The following is a 19,993-nucleotide window of genomic DNA, read 5'->3' as shown; positions in this document are numbered from 1 at the left end:
CACTAAGGGCAATTTTACATGGCCAATCCACCTAACCTGCACATCTTTGGTCCGTTGAAAGTACCTATGATCATGAATGTGGGAACATGGTTGACAATTTTGGCCTAGGAAGATTCAATTAGCATCATTGGCTGTAAAATCTGTTTCAGTGACTTCGATTAAGGGCTAATACCATCCTGATTTGGAACTATATCACCGTTCCTTCACTGTCACTGGGTCAAAATCCTGGAACTCCCTCCCTAAAGAGTATTATGGGGTGTACTTGCACCTCAGGAACTGTAGTGGTTCAAGAAGACAGCTCACCACCACCTTTTTGAGGGCAATTAGGGATGGGCAATAAATGCTGGCCTAGTTAGCAATGTCCACACCCTATAAACGAATAAAAAACACTGGTGGTGGTGGTGGGCTATCCTGCAGTACTTTGATTTAGTGCCAGACAAGTGTCAGTTTAACATATTATCCTAAAAGCAGCACCTAAGACAGTGCAGCGCTCCCTCAGTACTGACCCTCTGACAGTGCAGCGCTCCCTCAGTACTGAGCCTCTGACAGTGCAGCACTCCCTCAGTACTGACCCTCTGACAGTGCAGCGCTCCCTCAGTACTGACCCTCTGACAGTGCAGCACTCCCTCAGTACTGAGCCTCTGACAGTGCAGCACTCCCTCAGTACTGACCCTCTGAAAGTGCAGCGCTCTCTCAGTACTGACTCTCTGACAGTGCAGCGCTCCCTCAGTACTGACCCTCTGACAGTGCAGCACTCCCTCAGTACTGAGCCTCTGACAGTGCAGCGCTCCCTCAGTACTGACCCTTTGACAGTGCAGCGCTCTCTCAGTACTGACCCTCTGACAGTGTAGCGCTCCCTCAGTACTGACCCTCTGACAGTGCAGCACTCCCTCAGTACTGACCCTCTGACAGTGTAGTGCTCCCTCAGTACTGACCCTCTGACAGTGCAGCGCTCCCTCAGTACTGTCCCTCTGACAGTGCAGCGCTCCCTCAGTACTGTCCCTCTGACAGTGCAGCGCTCCCTCAGTACTGAGCCTCTGACAGTACAGCGCTCCCTCAGTACTGTCCCTCTGACAGTGCAGCGCTCCCTCAGTACTGACCCTCTGACAGTGCGGCACTCCCTCAGTACTGACCCTCTGACAGTGCAGCGCTCCCTCAGTACTGTCCCTCTGACAGTGCAGCGCTCCCTCAGTACTGACCCTGTGACAGTGCAGCGCTCCCTCAGTACTGACCCTCTGACAGCGCAGCACTCCCTCAGTACTGAGCCTCTGACAGTGCAGCGCTCCCTCAGTACTGACCCTTTGACAGTGCAGCACTCCCTCAGTACTGACCCTCTGAAAGTGCAGCGCTCCCTCAGTACTGACTCTCTGACAGTGCAGCGCTCCCTCAGTACTGACCCTCTGACAGTGCAGCACTCCCTCAGTACTGACCCTCTGACAATGTAGCACTCCCTCAGCATTGTCCCTCTGACAGTGCAGCGCTCCCTCAGTACTGACCCTCTGACAGTGTAGCGCTCCCTCAGTACTGACCCTCTGACAGTGTAGTGCTCCCTCAGGTTTTTGCCCTTGTCTCATGGGGTAGGACTTGTTCCCATGAACTTCTCACTGGGAGGTGAGTGCTGTACACTGGGACGTTTACCACTGATTCTAACATGCTCAGTGACGCACCATTGCTGCTGTCTCGAGAGTGATGTGAGATTTGAGTTGAGCGGCAGCTGGTTAGTGAGCTGGAAGTCTGGGAGCTAAAACAATGTTCATGTGTCCTCCAATGAGAGTCTTTGTGTTGCTTGATGAGTGACCACTGCACATGCACATTCCCATCAGTGTCTAATTGCCAGTTTGTTTGTTCACAGCGGTGGCGAATGCTATTAAATGCCAGCATGAACGTGCAATCCATCTGTTCATTGACTCCCTCCTCAATGAAAATTACCCGAGTGTGGCGTACCGCTGCTCCAACCAGGAGACCTTTGAGAAGGGTGTCTGTCTGAGCTGCCGCAAAAACCGCTGCAATACACTGGGTTACGACGTTCGGAGAATACGGAGTAAAAGGAGTGGCCGTATGTACCTGAAGACCGGGGCAGACATGCCCTTCCGAGGTAGGCATCGAAGCCAGTGACACCCTGTACCCCTGGCACATCATTATCAGAGAGCCCAGGATCAGATATGAGATAGAAAGTGTGTGTCTCTAATACCAATACTATTTTCTGTCCTTATTAGATCCTGAGGTTTATATTGGCAAAAACAATTTGTTAATTCGAGTGTTTCCTGAAATCAGCGGCTCCAAGATTTAGAGTTTATTATCACAGCCCCACCCCACTGAACCATTCAAAATCACAGCCCCTCCCCACTGAATCATTCAGAATCACAGCCCCACCCCACTGACCCATTCAGAATCACAGCCCCACCCCACTGAACCATTCAGAATCACAGCCCCACCCCACTGAACTATTGAAAATCACAGCCCCACCCCACTAACTATTCAAAATCACAGCCCCACCCCACTGAACCATTCATAATCACAGCCCCACCCCACTGAACCATTCATAATCACAGCCCCACCCCACTGAACCATTCAGAATCACAGCCCCACCCCACTGAACCATTCATAATCACAGCCCCACCCCACTAACCATTCAAAATCACAGCCCCACCCCACTGAACCATTCAAAATCACAGCCCCACCCCACTGAACCATTCATAATCACAGCCCCACCCCACTGAACCATTCATAATCACAGCCCTACCCCACTGAACCATTCATAATCACAGCCCCACCCCACTGAACCATTCATAATCACAGCCCCACCCCACTGAACCATTCAGAATCACAGCCCCACCCCACTGAACCATTCATAATCACAGCCCCACCCCACTGAACCATTCAGAATCACAGTCCCACCCCACTGAACCATTCAGAATCTCCCTGGACAGCCAGATGTTACACCCACTGTGCTGTTAGGGATTGAGTTCCAAGTGTTTGACCCAATGACAGTGAAGATCCAAGTCGGGATGGTGAGTGACTTGGAGGAGAACCTCCAGGTGGTGGGGTTCCCAGACATCTGCTGCCCTTGTCCTTGTAGATGGTCATGATTTGGAAGGTGCTGCCTGAGGAACCTTGGTGAGTTCCTGCAGTGCACCTTGAAGATGGTACACACGGCTGTTACTGTGTGTCAGTGGTGGAGGTTTTGAATGTTTGTGGAAGGGGTGAGAATCAAGCGTGCTGCTGTGTCCTGGATAGTGTTGTTGGAGCTGCACTCCATGCAGGCAAATGGAGAGTATTTCATTACACACCTGACTTGTGTTTTGCAGATGGTGGACAGACCTTGGGGAGTCTGGAGGTGAATTATTCGCCACAGGATTCCTAGCCGCTAACCTGCTCTTGTAGCCACAGTATTTATATGGCTAGTCCAATTCAGTTTCTGGTCAATGTCACCCCAAAGATGTTGATATTGGAAGAATTGAGCAATGATAACGTCATTGAATATCAGGCTGACTGCCTGATCTGCCCCCCACGTCACTTCTATATCAGCTTCCTGGGGCTGTTGGCTCAGTGAGCATGTTCCCATTGATCTTGGTTGTTTATCTGCCGTGATGAGTTTCCCAAAGTTTGTGTTACTGTGACTATCCAAAGTCCGCAGTCCTCCCCTCCTTTCCTGGCCCATGTCCCCATCCTTCAAGTTTCATTGTGACCACCTTCCTGAATGGGCCTGAACAAATTTGAATCAGGCTGAAGATTATTCCGCAGATGTGACTGATTGACCTCATCCAAAGGTTTTCGATCAATCGATTGTCAATCTGATTTAGCCTTTAAATTTGAGTTTGACTCGCCTCTGACCCTGCAGTGTCCTGACTGCTTTCAGAGCAAGGATTTAAAAAACCTGTAACCTCAGCACATTCGTCTCGCTCTGTGCTCTTTGACCTTCTGAGGTGATCAGAGAGAGTGTTTCAATATGTCTGTTATTGTTTGCTCTGTTACTGAATCTATTTGCAGTTAGTCAGCCTCTGTTGATAAAACTCTTGAGTTGCAATACTCCGTACATGGGCTCAGAGTTCATCCAATCAGTGAAGGCGTTTGAGTAAAATGATTCTGTTTACTTTACAAAAATTTACAACATCCGGAGGCACCACACACCAGGAAGGAGAGATTGGCCTTGATATGCATGAATTGCAGGTTCAATAGACTGATACCAGTGAGGAAGGATAAAATTAAGACAATAGGGTGCATCAAGATCGCCTGTTTACCATTTAGTTTAGTTTAATCAAGCTATTCACTGGAGAAATAGATTTGATTGGACCGTGACAGAAATGATTTCCTCTGGGGTGGGGAATCTAGAACTACTGGGCCTCGCATCTTGCCCTTGTTTTGATTTAGCCTACTGTATTTGCTGCTCATGGTACAATCTCCTCTATATTGGGAGACAAACATGGACTGGGTGACCACTTTGCAAAACACCGTCACTCGGTCCACAAGTATGACCCCGACCTTCTCGCCATTTCAATTCACCATCTTGCTCTCATATTGACATTTTTGTACTCTCCCTGTTATAATGTTCCAGTGAAACCCATGGTGGCTGGAGGAACACCTCCTCTTCCGGTTTGGCACATTACAGCCTCTGGAATGAAAAATCTGAGTTCAACAACTTCAGACCGTGAACTCTGTCCTCCATTAATGTTTATTCCCCCCCCCCCCCCCCATCTTGTTCTCATGTTTTTACTTTCAGTCAATGCTGACCTTTATTCTGCTACTAAGACCTACTCTGGGCCGAAGCCTTAGATTTTACTCGATCGTTACCATTCCCTTTGTTTTGTGTCCATGACATCTTTGTCTTCTAATGTGCCCACTCTCTACACTATCCCTGACCTTCTATTTTGCCCCACTTGCCTCTCCCCCTTTAAAATCTATCACATTTCAACCTCTGTCCAGCTCTTTGACTCAAAACATCATTAACTCTTGTTTCCTTCTCCACAGATGCTGGCACACTGGCTGAGCTTTTCCAGCATTGTTTTTGTATCTCCTTTTATGTGGGAGGGGAGGTGGTAGTGATATGGTATCATCATTGGACAAGTATTCCTGAGACCCAGGATAATGCTCTGGGCTCCCAGATCGAATCCCACCATGGCAGATGATGATATTTGAATTCAATATAAAAAAAAATCTGGAATTAAAAGTCTAATGATGACCATGAAACCATTGCAATTGTTTAAAAAACCCAGCTGCTTCACTAATGTCATTTAGTGAAGGAAATCTGCTGTCCTTACTTGGTCTGACCTCCGTGGGACTCCAGATCCACAGCAATTTGGTTAATTCTGAAATTGCCTCGCCAGCCACTCAGTCCAAGGGCAATTTGGGATGGACAATAAATGTTGGCCCAGCTAGCGACATCCAACGTCCCATGATTGAATAAAAGAAAATGAGCGCTGTTGCTGTCTGTGGATGAGGGGAGGATATCACTGTGAGCAGGGTCTGTGGTTGGATCATATGAAGTGAGTTTTACATGATAACATTCTGGGGAATTAAAACTCTTTGAGCTGGTCTGCGGGTTAAGAAATGAAGTGTATTGTAACACAACCTATGGACTTGTATTGACACTCAGCGTCTCGCCATGTTCAGAGTCAAGCAGAGAGTCTGTATGACAGATTCACAGAATTGTTACGGTGCAGAAGGTGGCCAATCAGCTAATCTTGCCTGCACCAGCTCTCCAAATGTGCATCATAACATAGTGCCATTTCCCTACCTTTTCCCTGTACCCCTGCACATTATTTCCATTCAAATAATCATCTAATGTCCTCGTGAATGTCTCGATTGGACCTCCCTCCACCACACTTCGAGACAGTGCATTCCAGACCCCAACCACTCGCTGTGTGAAAAAGATTTTTCTCGCATTACGTCTGCTTCTTTTGCAAATCATTGAACTGTACCCTCTTGTTCTTGGTCCTTTTACATTGGGGAATATCCCTATCTACTCTGTTCATCCCCTTATGATTTTAAACATCTCTATCAAATCTCCTCTTAGTCGTCTTCTCTCCGCTGAGAACAGTCCCAACCTCTCCAATTTGTAAACCTCTTCTGCACTCTCTCCAATACATTCACATTGTTCTTATAGTGTGGCACCTTGAACTGTACTCAATACTTCAGCTGATATCTAACTAGTGGCTTGCATATGTTCATCAAAATCTACTTGTTCTTGTACTCTATGCCCCTATTAATAAAGCCCAGATTATTATATGCGCTGTTAATTCTCTCCACCTTTCCTGCCACCTTCAATGATCTTTGCACATATGCACCCAGGTCCCTCTGCTCCTGTACCCCCTTTAGAATTTTACCCTTTATTTTATGTCTCTCCATGTTCTTCCTACAAATATTGCATCACCTCATACTTCTCTACATTGAACTTCATCTGCCATCTTATCTGTCCACTCTAACAACTTGTCTGTGCCCTTTTAAAGTTCTACACTGTCCTCTTCACAGTAGGCAATACTTCAATGTTTTTATCATCCACAACTTTGAGATTGCCCCTGCACACCACGATCTAGATCATTAATATGTATCAAGAAAAGTAAGGGTCCCAACACCAACCCCTGGGGAATACCACAACAAACTTTCCTCCAGCTCAAAAAATATCCATTGACCATTACTTTCTGCTTCCTGTTATTCAGCCAATTTTGTATCCATGTTAGTGCTGTCCCTTTTATTCCATGAACTGTAACTTTTCTCACATCTGTTTTGTGGCACTGTATCGGATACCTTCTGAGGTCCAAGTACACAACATCAACAGCATTACCCTCCTCTACCCTTTGTTACCTCCTCAAAAAAACTCCAGCAAGTGAGTTAAACACTAAGTATGGGCTGGGGCAGGGGGAAATGTTTAGATACATGCAGGTTCGAGATTTTGCCAGAAAGGAGATACAGAGCTTCCCGGTGGAGCCGGCCTCCACATTGCTGGAGGTGGTGCTCACGACATGGGGGCTGGAGAAGGGGGTAGTGTCAGTGGTTTATGGAGCTATTTGGGAAGAGAAGAAGGCACCACTGGAAGGGATCAAAGCGAAGTGAGAGGAAGAGTTGATAGAGGATATGGAGGAGAGGTTCTGGTGTGAGGTGCTCCGGAGAGTGAATGCCTCCACCTTGTGCGCGAGGTTGGGGCTGATACAGCTGAAGGTGGTATACAGAGCACACCTCACAAGGGCGAGGATGAGCCGATTCTTTGAAGGAGTTGAAGGTGTGTGTACGTTGTGGGGGGGCCCCCCGCTAATCACGTTCATATGTTTTGATCCTGTCCAAAGCTAGAAGATTACTGGAAGGAGGTTTTTAGGGTAATTTCTAAAGTGGTGCACGTGAAACTTGGACCTGGGCCCTCGAAAGGCCGTATTCAGGGTGTCGGACCAGCCAGGGTTGGAAACTGATGCGGAGGCAGATGTTGTAGCCTTCGCCTCGTTGATCGCCTGAAGACTGATCCTGTTGGGATGGAGAGCAACCTCTCCACCCTGTGCCCTGGAGTGGTGGGGGGACCTGTTGGAATTCTTGACTCTTGAGAAGGTTAAGTTTGAACTGAGGGGAAGGATGGAGGGGTTCTACAATTCATGGGCATTATTCATTATGTACTTTCAAGAACTGGATAACATCAAACATTAGTTCGGGTGGGTGGGAGGGTTGGGGGGAGGGGGGCTGTGTGTGCTAATGGCAACTATGGGTGATCCCTAATTCGTTTTTGTCATTTATTGTGTGAACGAATGTTTGGGTGTTGGTGGGAGGATGGGATCGTTATTGATATGGGGATTGACATATTTGTTACTGAATATTGTTTATTGTTCGTGGGTGTAAATTTGGGAGGAAATGTGAAAAAGGAGAATAAAAAATATTTTTTAAAAAAGTGAGTTAAACACTATTTCCCCGTTAGAAATCCATTCTGGCTTTTCCTAATCAACCCACATTTTTCCATATGATTACTAATTTTATCCCGAACAATTGTTTCCAGAAGCTTTCCCACCTCTGTTAAACTGACTGTCCCTGTAATTGCTGGGGATATCTTTCCAAACTTTTTTGAACAAGGGCGTAACGTTTACAATTCTCCAGCTCGATGGCTCCTCCCCTGAGTCTAAAGAAGACTGGAAGATTATGACCAGCACCTCTGCAATTTCCCTCCTCACTTCCTTTGGGGCGGCACCGTGGCACAGTGGTTATCACTGCTGCCTCACAGTGCCAGGGACCCGGGTTCGATTCCGACCTCGGGCGACTGTGTGGAGTTTGCACTTTCTCCCCGTGTCTGCGTGGGTTTTCTGCGGTTTCCTCCCACAGTCCAAAGATGTGCAAGTTGGGTGGATTGGATATGCTAAATTGTCCCTCAATAGGGTTACAGGGATAGGAAGGGAGATTGGGCCTAGGTTAGGGTACTCTTTCAGAGGGTCGATGCACACTCAATGAGCTAAGTGGCTTTCTGCACTGTAGAGATTCTATGATTCCTTCAATATCCTTGGATCTTTCGTCACCTTTTCAGTACTGACAGTTTATTCAACACTTCCCCCTTATCCATTGTGAACTCTTCGAGGAACAAAGTTTCCTCGACTGTCACCATGTCCTGGGTAGAATCTAACTCCTTGGTAGAGACTGAGTTATTGCTCTCCATGACTTCTTCCAGTTCTAGTGGTGCTTCCAGCCCCCTCCTCCTATCATCTGGCATGTCCAGTCCATTGAGGAACTTTCATCCCCTTCAGGGAGTTCTAGGTGTTAATTCCCCAGTGGAAGGTCTCAAATGCTTCCTTTCCTATATTTTCTGAACCCCTCATACTAGGAATATTTAACCCCAGTCTTGCCTTTCCTTGAGCCAGCTTTCTGTTATCACCACATCATATTTCCACATTGCAATCTGCACTATAACTCCCCAATCTTATTTACTATATACCGTGTGTTCACAATCATGCACAAGAATGACTTTACCTATTAACTGGCTATCTCTACACTGATGCTCTCTGTCCTTCTGAGTATTTTGTGCATCCTGATATTTCCTCTCCAATATTTCCTCATGATTCCCACAACCCTGCTGAGTTATTTTGAAGTCCTCCCGACAGCACTGACCATCTGTGTGAGGCCAAACTGGGGAAACAGCCCCCAGAGCGCACTGTGTGGGTGACAATCTGAGCTTACTCCAGCGACATTGCGGTCAATGTTTGGAGATTAATATTTCAATAGTGCTGCTGTTGGTCTCCGTAACTGACATTTCTTTCCTCTCACAGTTTATCACTATCAGTTAAAGATGCATTTCTTCAGGGACATCAACCAAACTGAGACAGCTGCAAATTTCCTTGTTTCGCTCAGTGGAACCTTGAATGAATCCAAAGGACTTGCGGTTCATGTGTGAGTATTTTGCACCAGCGAATGAGCGCTTTGGCGCTGGGCCGTGAGCATTCTGGGCCGTGGGCGGCACAGTGGTTAGCACAGTTGCTTCACAGCTCCAGGGTCCCAGGTCCAGTTCCCGGCTTGGGTCGCTGTCTGTGCGGAGTTTGCACGTTCTCCCCGTGTCTGCGTGGGTTTCCTCCGGGTGTTCTAGTTTCCTCCCACAGTCCAAAGATGTGCAGGTTAGGTGGATTGGTCATGCTAAATTACCCTTAGGTTAGTTGGGGTTAATGGGTTACGGGGACAGGGTGGTGGTGTGGTCTTAAGTAGGGTGCTCTTTGCAAGAGCAGGTACAGCTGCTATTCTGACAAGATGTTAAACTGTCCTCTCGGGTGGATCAAAACGATTCCTTGGCACAATTGAAAGAATGACATGGGAGTGATCTCACTATCTTCAACCACATTACCCGAGTGTTACCACATTGCTGTTTGTGGGATCATGCTGTGCCATTTCTCCAAATTACAACATTTCAAAAGTACTTGAGCTGTGAAGTACTGTGAGGATGTCCTGAGGTCCGGCAAGATCCTATCAAAATCCAAGTGCTTTACTTATTCATTTTTAATCAGTTCTTCCTGTCACCGAAAGGTCCACACTGGGCAAGGTATTTGAAACTTTGTTGCTGCCTAAGTTCTGTTCGATCTCAATTAATCATCTTGTGTTCCTTCACAGCCCAGATATTTTACCAAACAGAACCTATTCGTTCCTGGTGCACACAGAGGTTGACATTGGAGAGCTGCTGATGGTGAAGTTACAGTGGGAATCTTCCTCTTCACTCTGGTCCAGCATCGTGGGGAAGGTCACCCAGCCATGGACAATGTGGAGATTCTGGGAGACCAGTGAGAAGGTCACCAATGACCTGGAGATAAGAAAGATGCGAGTGAAGGCTGGAGAGACACAGAAAAGGTTGGTCCTGGTGCAAAGATGTGCCGATTAGTTGGATTGGCCCATGATGAATGCGCGGAGTTACGTGGGATAGGGTAGGTAGCGTGCTCGTTCGGAGAATTGGTGCAAACCCGATGGGCCGATTGGCCGTCTGCACTATGGATAAGGAGAACAGCAAATTTCTGTCGGGGGGTCATGCAACTCAATTGATGTAACTTCCGAGGGAAAATTGTAGTTACTTTCATGCAATCGAACCAAATGGGAACTATGTCCCACAGGAAGCGTGTTTATCTGCGTGTTTCCCGGCATTCTCAGCAGCAAGAAACACAACGCTATCTAACATGACTCCAGCTGCACTTAGTCACGTTTCCTGCACTTGAGGAGCTCCGCTTGCCAAAGTTGCTCAGTGTAGGGAGAGATCGGGATGACATTTAAAAATGGCGTCCTAACCTTTTGAACCCTGGACATGACCCCAGAACATCCCCAAAGCTCTAATTCACCTAGAATTGGGTCTTGCCTTTTGTTTAAATTCACCAAATGTGGATATGTCAGCAGGTACAATAATAATAATGGCAGGTGTGAGGTGAGGCGTGGGGGCAGGTCTAGAGGATCCTGGGAATCTATAAAAAGCTCAACCCACGGCTGGAATTGAACTCGGGTCCCTGGTGCAGTGAGGCAGCAGTGCTAACTATTGTGCCACCGTGCCATCATTCTTTCCCTTTGATGTTACCCACCCTGTCGACCTGGCTTTTAACATATATGTGCCAATCCCCAATCTCTACACTTTGAAATTACCTCTACAACATCCCATTGTTTTCTCCTAGTCACATAGATAAAGACTTGCTTTTCTCACTGGGGTGCTAATTTGTATATCCAAACCCCCTTCAGACAGCTGCCCTTTTGATTTTATCCCAATTTCATTTTTTAATCATAATTTTCCACATAGCTCCGTAAATTCTGCTTTAATAGAACCAGGTAAGGTCTAGTGCCCAGGTAAGGCCTAGTGCCCAGGTAAGGCCTCGTGCCCAGGTAAGGCCTCGTGCCCAGGTAAGGCCTCGTGCCCAGCTAAGGCCTAGTGCCCAGGTAAGGCCTAGTGCCCAGCTAAGGCCTAGTGCCCAGCTAAGGCCTAGTGCCCAGCTAAGGCCTAGTGCCCAGCTAAGGACTAGTGCCCAGGTAAGGACTAGCGCCCAGGTAAGGCCTAGCGCCCAGCTAAGGTCTAGTGCCCAGCTAAGGCCTAGTGCCCAGCTAAGGACTAGCGCCCAGGTAAGGACTAGCGCCCAGGTAAGGCCTAGTGCCCAGCTAAGGCCTAGTGCCCAGCTAAGGCCTAGTGCCCAGCTAAGGCCTAGTGCCCAGCTAAGGCCTAGTGCCCAGGTAAGGCCTAGTGCCCAGGTAAGGCCTAGTGCCCAGGTAAGGCCTAGTGCCCAGAATGTCTATATTTAGCCAGTGCTGTCACATTGTCAAAGATGCCAATCAGCTTTCCATAGGATCCTTACAGTGCAGAAGGAGGCCATTCAGCCCACTGAGACTGCACCAACCCTCTGAAAGAGCACCCTACCTAAACCCATTACCTCACAACCCCACTTAACCTGCACATCTTTGGACACTAAGGGGCAATTAATCATGGGCAATCCACCTAATCTGAACATTTTGGGACTGTGGGAGGAAACCGGAGCACCCGGCGGAAACCCATGCAGACTCCACACAGACATCCAAGCCTGGACTCGAACCTGAATCCCTGGTGCTGTGAGGCAGCAGTGCTCACCATTCTGCCACCGTGTTACCCTTTGAAAAGCATTGACCGACGACACTTGTTTGGCAGATCTCGAGATCTGGTCCCAGCTGCAACTTTGGTGAAAGATCACCTGGAGGACAGGAAGTGAGGAGCCACCTCAAGCTGTTGCTCTGGGTTTGGCCCCACCCGCTGCTGGTGTTGGAGTGGGAGATTGTTGATCCTGCTGGAGCATCGGCTCAAACTGCGTGAGGTTCAGCCACCCTGCTGGGGGTAATCATTAATGTCTCCCTTTTCTGAATGCAGGATTGTGTTCTGTGCAAAAAACTCTGCCTCTGTGAAGATGCGGCCAGGACAGGAGTTGACTTTTGTGAAGTGTCACAACTGACAGATTTTCAGGAGACCAGCAGATCAGGTGCGTGCAGTGGTTAAGGAATGTGTAATGAATATGACTTTTAGGCGTTGCAGCTCTTTGACCCTTTTACCCAATCCAGAATCATCAGAGATACAGGCCGGGACTCTCCTGTCCTGCCACAGCGAATGGGAGATTAGGCTGAGCACCAAATTCTCCGTCCTCCCTCCCAGCGGTAGTGGGACAAACTCGCAATCGAGAATCCGCCCACAGTCAGAGAACGCGGGGTTAATGAAAGAACTTTCCTTTTGGTGATGAGCTATTCACCCAGAAAATGTGAAACCATTGATTATCAGGTGAGCAGGCAAAGGGTTCAGGATACAGAAGCGTATTTCACTCCAATACCTCCCTCTCCAAGTTAGGTCAGTTTGATTGCCTCATGGTAGACCGGCCTCCAGTCCTCCGTCAGTGTGACTTGAATCACACTCTCCTGTGCTTTGACAATGTAGTGACAGTTCAGCTGTACACAAATTAGCAGATTTATTGGTAAATGAAAAGAGACTTGCACCTTTCATGGTTACCAGGGGGCCACAAAGCGTTTTACAACCAATGGAGGGTGGTCACTGTTGTGATGTAGGAAAGGGGGCAGCCAATTTGTACACAGCAAGATGCCACAAACAGCAAAGTGACGATCACCAAGCAATCTGCCTTTTGTTCTGTTGTGTGAGGGATAAGTATTGGCCAGGCCAAAATGATAAATTAAAATTATTTTAGTCGTGTGTCGGGCTTTGCTCACTGGGTAACACTTTTTGCTTTGTTAGAGGATTGTGTGTTCAAACACAATGATTCAAGTTGACATTTTCAGTACAGTACTGAGGGAGTGCTGACGCCAGCATGGGAACAGTGGCATTTTACGCCAGAAAAAAACGGTGCAACAGCTGCACCGATTCCGGGACTGTTGGCCGCGTAGGGTAAAGAACCCGGCTCCCAAGGCAAAAGTGGCTGGCTAATGGCCGGGACCGTTGGCCGCGCAGGGTAAAGCTCCCGGCCCCCAAGGCAAAAGTGGCTGGCCAATGGCCGGGACCGTGGCTGCGCAGGGTAAAGCTCCCGGCTCCCAAGGCAAAAGTGGCTGGCCAATGGCCGGGACCGTGGCTGCGCAGGGTAAAGCTCCCGGCTCCCAAGGCAAAAGTGGCTGGCCAATGGCCGGGACCGTGGCTGCGCAGGGTAAAGCTCCCGGCTCCCAAGGCAAAAGTGGCTGGCTAATGGCCGGGACCGTGGCCGCGTAGGGTAAAGCTCCCGGCTCCCAAGGCAAAAGTGGCTGGCCAATGGCCGGGACCGTAGCCGCGCAGGGTAAAGAACCCGGCTCTCAAGGCAAAAGTGGCTGGCCAATGGCCGGGACCGTGGCTGCGCAGGGTAAAGCTCCCGGCTCCCAAGGCAAAAGTGGCTGGCCAATGGCCGGGACCGTGGCTGCGCAGGGTAAAGCTCCCGGCTCCCAAGGCAAAAGTGGCTGGCTAATGGCCGGGACCGTGGCCGCGTAGGGTAAAGCTCCCGGCTCCCAAGGCAAAAGTGGCTGGCCAATGGCCGGGACCGTAGCCGCGCAGGGTAAAGAACCCGGCTCTCAAGGCAAAAGTGGCTGGCCAATGGCCGGGACCGTGGCCGCGTAGGGTAAAGCTCCCGGCTCCCAAGGCAAAAGTGGCTGGCCAATGGCCGGGACCGTGGCCGCGCAGGGTAAAGCTCCCGGCTCCCAAGGCAAAAGTGGCTGGCCAATGGCTGGGACCGTGGCCGCGCAGGGTAAAGCTCCCGGCTCCCAAGGCAAAAGTGGCTGGCTAATGGCCGGGACCGTGGCCGCGCAGGGTAAAGCTCCCGGCTCCCAAGGCAAAAGTGGCTGGCTAATGGCCGGGACCGTGGCCGCGCAGGGTAAAGCTCCCGGCTCCCAAGGCAAAAGTGGCTGGCTAATGGCCGGGACCGTGGCTGCGCAGGGTAAAGCTCCCGGCTCCCAAGGCAAAAGTGGCTGGCCAATGGCTGGGACCGTGGCCGCGCATGTGCACGGCGGCAGCCTGTGTGCGGCCGCGCTGTGCAACACGGCACCGGCCGCACGCGGACCTGGCCTACCAAATAATGTCCCCCACCCCTCGTGTGAAGCCCCCCGGCCAGTGGCACGGCTCCCCCCCGCGCCCCCCCCCCCCCCCCCCCCCTCCCGACTGTGGCGGCGCTGGACACAGTCTGCGGCCACCACACGGGGTCCACAAAGAAAAATAGCATAATTGTTCCGCGTCGTCGGGAACGCGGCCTATCGGGGGTGGAGCATCGGGGAGGGTCTCAGTCATGTCCTAAGACCGTCTCGACGGCGTGCAGCGTACTCTTCAAGTATGCCGTTTTGAGGGGGCGGAGCATTGCAAAAGCGGCACCCCCCCCCCCCCCCCATTTCGGCGAAACGGATTCTCCGACCGATCGCCAAATGTGATTTAGGCGTCGGCGACCGGAGAATTCCACCCATCATCTTTCAGGTGAGATGTTGAACCAAGAACCAGTAATGCTCAGTGGACAGAACCACAGCAGTTCAAGAAGGCCACTTTCTCTAAAGAATTAGATTATCGTCATTATCTGATTGGTGAATGTGAGATCTTGCTTTGCTCAAATTGATTCCTTCATTTCCCTACATTTGAAAATTAGTTTGGCTTTGAAGCGTTTTGGCAGGTGCTATATAAATGCACGTCTTTATTTGATTTGTTATAGAGCCCAGAAAGGGAAAGTGTAATTCAGAAATTCACACTGTGGTTTCCACTGGAATGGTTGAATGGGGTGGTGTTCCTTAGTTATTCTGCCAAGCTGCCCTGTCAGTTGGCTGCGGTCTTACCTGGCCTACTGGTCAAAGTCAATTCTTCCAGTTGGCTGAGACCCAAGTTTGCTTGACCAGCAAATCTGCTTGGGGGAGTTCCTGGGTGTTTCATTTCATCATCCTTTCTAATGCTGCTAATTACTCTTGGAGCCTAGTCACTATCCATAAGACTTGAGTCAAGGGAGTAATGAATAGTCCTCACATGTAGTCTCAACAACACTCAAGAAAGGCAGCACAGCGGTGCACTGGTTAGCACTGCTGCCTCACGGCACCGAGGTCCCAGGTTCGATCCAGTCTCTGGGTCACTGTCCATGTGGAGTTTGCACATTCTCCCCGTGTTTGCGTCGGTTTCGCCCCCACAACCCAAAGATCTGCAGGTTAGGTGGATTGGCTGTGCTAAATTGCCCCTTAATTTGAAAAAATGAATTGGGTACACTAAATTTTTAAAAAACCACTCAAGAAGCTTAAACACCATATACGTCACGATAGTTTCTTAATTGATACCCTTTGATATGAAGCTCAACCATCTGCAGGTTGCATCACAATTCACCAAAGTTACTGTGCCAGCACCTCCCTACCTTGTGAATCTCCAGCACTCAGAATGGGAGCAATTCCCCTTCCTCTCCCAGGTATCACTATTTTCGTATCTTAGCATCCCTACAGTGCAGAAGAAGGCCATTTGGCCCATTGCGTCTGCACTGACCCTCCACATGAGCACCCTGCCCATGCCCCCCACCCTATCCCCGTAACCCCACCTAAACCTGTGGACACAGCCTGGCAATTTTAGCATGGCCAATCCATCTAATCTGCACATCTTTGGATTGTGGGAGAAAACCCACGCAGACACAGGGAGAAAGTGCAAACTCCACACAGTCATCCAAGGCCAAAGTCTAACCCGGCCCCTGGCACAATGCTAATCAAGGTACTCTACCCTTGATAATACTGCCCATATCTCTCAAACCGATGTAAACAGAACAGTGAAACTCACTGCACTAAGGCTCCTACTGGTGCCAGCCAACCAGAGGAATTGAAAATTGCCCTCAGAATGTGAGCTTAATGCGCAGAGTCCCTCAGAGAAACTATTGGAGAATATCTTACAGTGTTTATTCATTCTCTCACACAGCTGGAACTCTCTCTGCTAGTTTTGATATACGTAGCAATCTTTCCAACTTGTGATTATTTTATTTCTGGTAACTTTCTTTAGGTGTGCAGACACAATTTCCACAACCTTACAGCCTGGAGTATCTCAGTGGCCTAAAAACATTCTCATCTCCACACAGACATCACAGTCTCAGACCAACTTCTTTCTTCCCAAGAATTGTTTGGCTGGTGGAATTCTGAAGAAATTGGATGAACGATTGTCTTAAAACTGCATCGAAGACAATCTTCTCACTTGAGGGATATAAAGAGCCAAAAAAGACAGTCTGCTTTGATGAGAAGCCTCTGCTCAGCAGAATTCTCCATCGATTGTATTTGATCATCTGTTACATATAAACCTTCCTTTGATGCACAGGCGCAGTCTGACTGTGGCGTGAGTGACGGGTACAGTCTGACGGTGGCGTGAGTGACGGGTACAGTCTGACGGTGGCGTGAGTGACGGGGACAGTCTGACTGTGGTGTGAGTGATGGGGACAGTCTGACTGTGGTGTGAGTGATGGGGACAGTCTGACTGTGGTGTGAGTGACGGGGACAGTCTGACTGTGACGTGAGTGATGGGGACAGTCTGACTGTGGTGTGAGTGATGGGGACAGTCTGACTGTGGTGTGAGTGACTGGGACAATCTGACTTTGGCGTGAGTGACGGGGACAGTCTGACTGTGGTGTGAGTGACGGGGACAGTCTGACTGTGGTGTGAGTGACGGGGTACAGTCTGACTGTGGTGTGAGTGACGGGGACAGTCTGACAGTGATGTAAGTGACGGGGACAGTCTGACAGTGGCGTGAGTGACGGGGACAGTCTGACTGTGGCGTGAGTGACGGGGACAGTCTGACTGTGGCGTGAGTGACGGGGACAGTCTGACTGTGGCGTGAGTGACGGGGACAGTCTGACTGTGGCGTGAGTGACGGGGACAGTCTGACTGTGGCGTGAGTGACGGGGACAGTCTGACTGTGGTGTGAGTGACGGGGACAGTCTGACTGTGGCGTGAGTGACGGGGACAGTCTGACTGTGGTGTGAGTGATGGGGACAGTCTGACTGTGGCGTGAGTGACGGGGACAGTCTGACTGTGGTGTGAGTGATGGGGACAGTCTGACTGTGGCGTGAGTGACGGGGACAGTCTGACTGTGGCGTGAGTGATGGGGACAGTCTGACTGTGGCGTGAGTGACGGGGACAGTCTGACTGTGGTGTGAGTGACGGGGACAGTCTGACTGTGGCATGAGTGACGGGGACAGTCTGACTGGCGTGAGTGACGGGGTACAGTCTGACTGTGGCGTGAGTGACGGGGTACAGTCTGACTGTGGCGTGAGTGACGGGGACAGTCTGACTGTGGCGTGAGTGATGGGGACAGTCTGACTGTGGTGTGAGTGACGGGTACAGTCTGACTGTGGCGTGAGTGATGGGGACAGTCTGACTGTGATGTGAGTGACGGGGACAGTCTGACAGTGATGTGAGTGATGGGGACAGTCTGACTGTGGTGTGAGTGACGGGGACAGTCTGACTGTGGTGTGAGTGACGGGGACAGTCTGACTGTGGCGTGAGTGACGGGGACAGTCTGACTGTGGCGTGAGTGACGGGGACAGTCTGACTGTGGCGTGAGTGACGGGGTACAGTCTGACTGTGGTGTGAGTGACGGGGACAGTCTGACTGGTGTGAGTGAAGGGGACTGTCTGTGGCGTGAGTGACGGGGTACAGTCTCACTGTGGCGTGAGTGACGGGGTACAGTCTGACAGTGGCGTGAGTGATGGGGACAGTCTGACTGTGGTGTGAGTGACGGGGTACAGTCTGACTGTGGCGTGAGTGACGGGGTACAGTCTGACTGTGGTGTGAGTGACGGGGACAGTCTGACTGTGGCGTGAGTGATGGGGACAGTCTGACTGTGGCGTGAGTGGCGGGGACAGTCTGACTGTGATGTGAGTGACGGGGTACAGTCTGACTGTGGCGTGAGTGACGGGGACAGTCTGACTGTGGCGTGAGTGACGGGGACAGTCTGACTGTGGCGTGAGTGACGGGGTACAGTCTGACTGTGGTGTGAGGGACGGGGACAGTCTGGCTGTGGCGTGAGTGATGGGGACAGTCTGACTGTGGCGTGAGTGACGTGGACAGTCTGACTGTGGCGTGAGTGATGGGGACAGTCTGACTGTGGCATGAGTGACGGGGACAGTCTGACTGTGGCGTGAGTGACGGGGACAGTCTGACTGTGGCGTGAGTGAAGGGGACAGTCTGACTGTGGCGTGAGTGAAGGGGACAGTCTGACTGTGGCGTGAGTGACGGGGACAGTCTGACTGTGGCGTGAGTGACGGGGACAGTCTGACTGTGGCGTGAGTGACGTGTACAGTCTGACTGTGGCGTGAGTGATGGGGACAGTCTGACTGTGATGTGAGTGACGGGGACAGTCTGACTGTGGTGTGAGTGACGGGGACAGTCTGACTGTGGCGTGAGTGACGGGGACAGTCTGACTGTGGCGTGAGTGACGGGGACAGTCTGACTGTGGCGTGAGTGACGGGGACAGTCTGACTGTGGCGTGAGTGACGGGGACAGTCTGACTGTGGCGTGAGTGAAGGGGACAGTCTGACTGTGGCGTGAGTGAAGGGGACAGTCTGACTGTGGCGTGAGTGACGGGGACAGTCTGACTGTGGTGTGAGTGACGGGGACAGTCTGACTGTGATGTGAGTGACGGGGACAGTCTGACTGTGGTGTGAGTGACGGGGACAGTCTGACTGTGGTGTGAGTGACGGGGAGAGTCTGACTGTGAAATGAAAATGAAAATCGCTTATTGTCACAAGTAAGCTTCAAATGAAGTTACTGTGAAAAGCCCCTAGTTGCCACATAGTTGCCTGTTTCGGGGAGGCTGATACAGGAATTGAACTGTGCTGCTGACCTGCCTTGGTCTGCTTTAAATGCCAGCTCTTTAGCCCTGTGCTAAACCAGCCCCCTGTGGCGTGAGCGATGCTTGATCCTGTCAGTTGGTGAGAGATGCTCTCTTTCTATTTGCTGTTATCTGTATTTATTTAATGTATATATTCAGTCTGTATAAATCCACTTTGTAAATATGAGATATTTTTTACTTGAGTTTCTTTTGTCTGTCTGTGCAGATGGTCTGAAACTGTCGATGTCCCTTTCCTGTCCTTTAAAATGTTCGCTTGCTGATGTGTAGAAGTTGCAGTTTGTTCCGAGCTTTCCCTGCTGTGTTTGTTTATGTATCAGTAAATTGGGATGTATTCTGCAATATTTCAATATGATCAGTCTCCATTTCTTGACACAAGATATACTCTCCACTTCAACCCAGTATCCAGCATAGGTCCAATGATTTTCCCTGAATATGCACTGATATTTGAGTGGAGCTGTTAGTCCAGACCATGGATATAAATACACTCTCTACCCTGTATGTAGCGGAGAGGGGTCCCCAGAGTGTCGCCTGTGTCTATAGCAGAGAAAGGAGTCCTGCACTGTGTGTGTGTGTGTGTGTGTGTGTGTGTGTGTCACATTGAGAAGGTAACTATAATTTATTAAAAAATGGATCTTGTTGGGAATGAGGATGTCTTTTCCCGTTGTAGCTTTGGAGTGTTTACTTGTTTGTTCTAGAAAGCAGTCTGTGGGGGAATGCGAGGCCAGCACAATTTGCAGCCCCAGTGTTGGTTGTCTGAGT

The 19,993-nt window shown here is 50.0% G+C and overlaps 1 protein-coding gene across 2 annotated transcripts in view; it reads left to right on the top strand.

The window, feature by feature from the left end:
* Positions 1-19,578, top strand: part of LOC119953252 (lipoprotein lipase-like) — a 41,702-nt gene extending 22,124 nt beyond the window's left edge. The window contains exons 6-10 of one of the 2 annotated variants that reach the window (XM_038777304.1): positions 1,853-2,095; positions 9,228-9,348; positions 10,057-10,290; positions 12,305-12,413; positions 16,470-19,578. In XM_038777304.1, the coding sequence (XP_038633232.1) occupies positions 1,853-2,095; positions 9,228-9,348; positions 10,057-10,290; positions 12,305-12,386 (680 nt within the window). In that variant the 3' untranslated portion in view covers positions 12,387-12,413; positions 16,470-19,578. Of the gene's footprint in view, positions 1-1,852; positions 2,096-9,227; positions 9,349-10,056; positions 10,291-12,304; positions 12,414-16,393 lie in introns of both variants that reach the window. The other variant, XM_038777303.1, reaches the window with a different exon arrangement.
* Positions 19,579-19,993: the final 415 nt, after the last annotated feature.

Source organism: Scyliorhinus canicula, chromosome 18, assembly GCF_902713615.1.
Source record: "Scyliorhinus canicula chromosome 18, sScyCan1.1, whole genome shotgun sequence".
Lineage (NCBI taxonomy): Eukaryota > Metazoa > Chordata > Chondrichthyes > Carcharhiniformes > Scyliorhinidae > Scyliorhinus > Scyliorhinus canicula.
The sequence above is the reverse complement of the archived record's forward strand: the minus strand, read 5'-3'. Positions and strand labels throughout refer to the sequence as shown.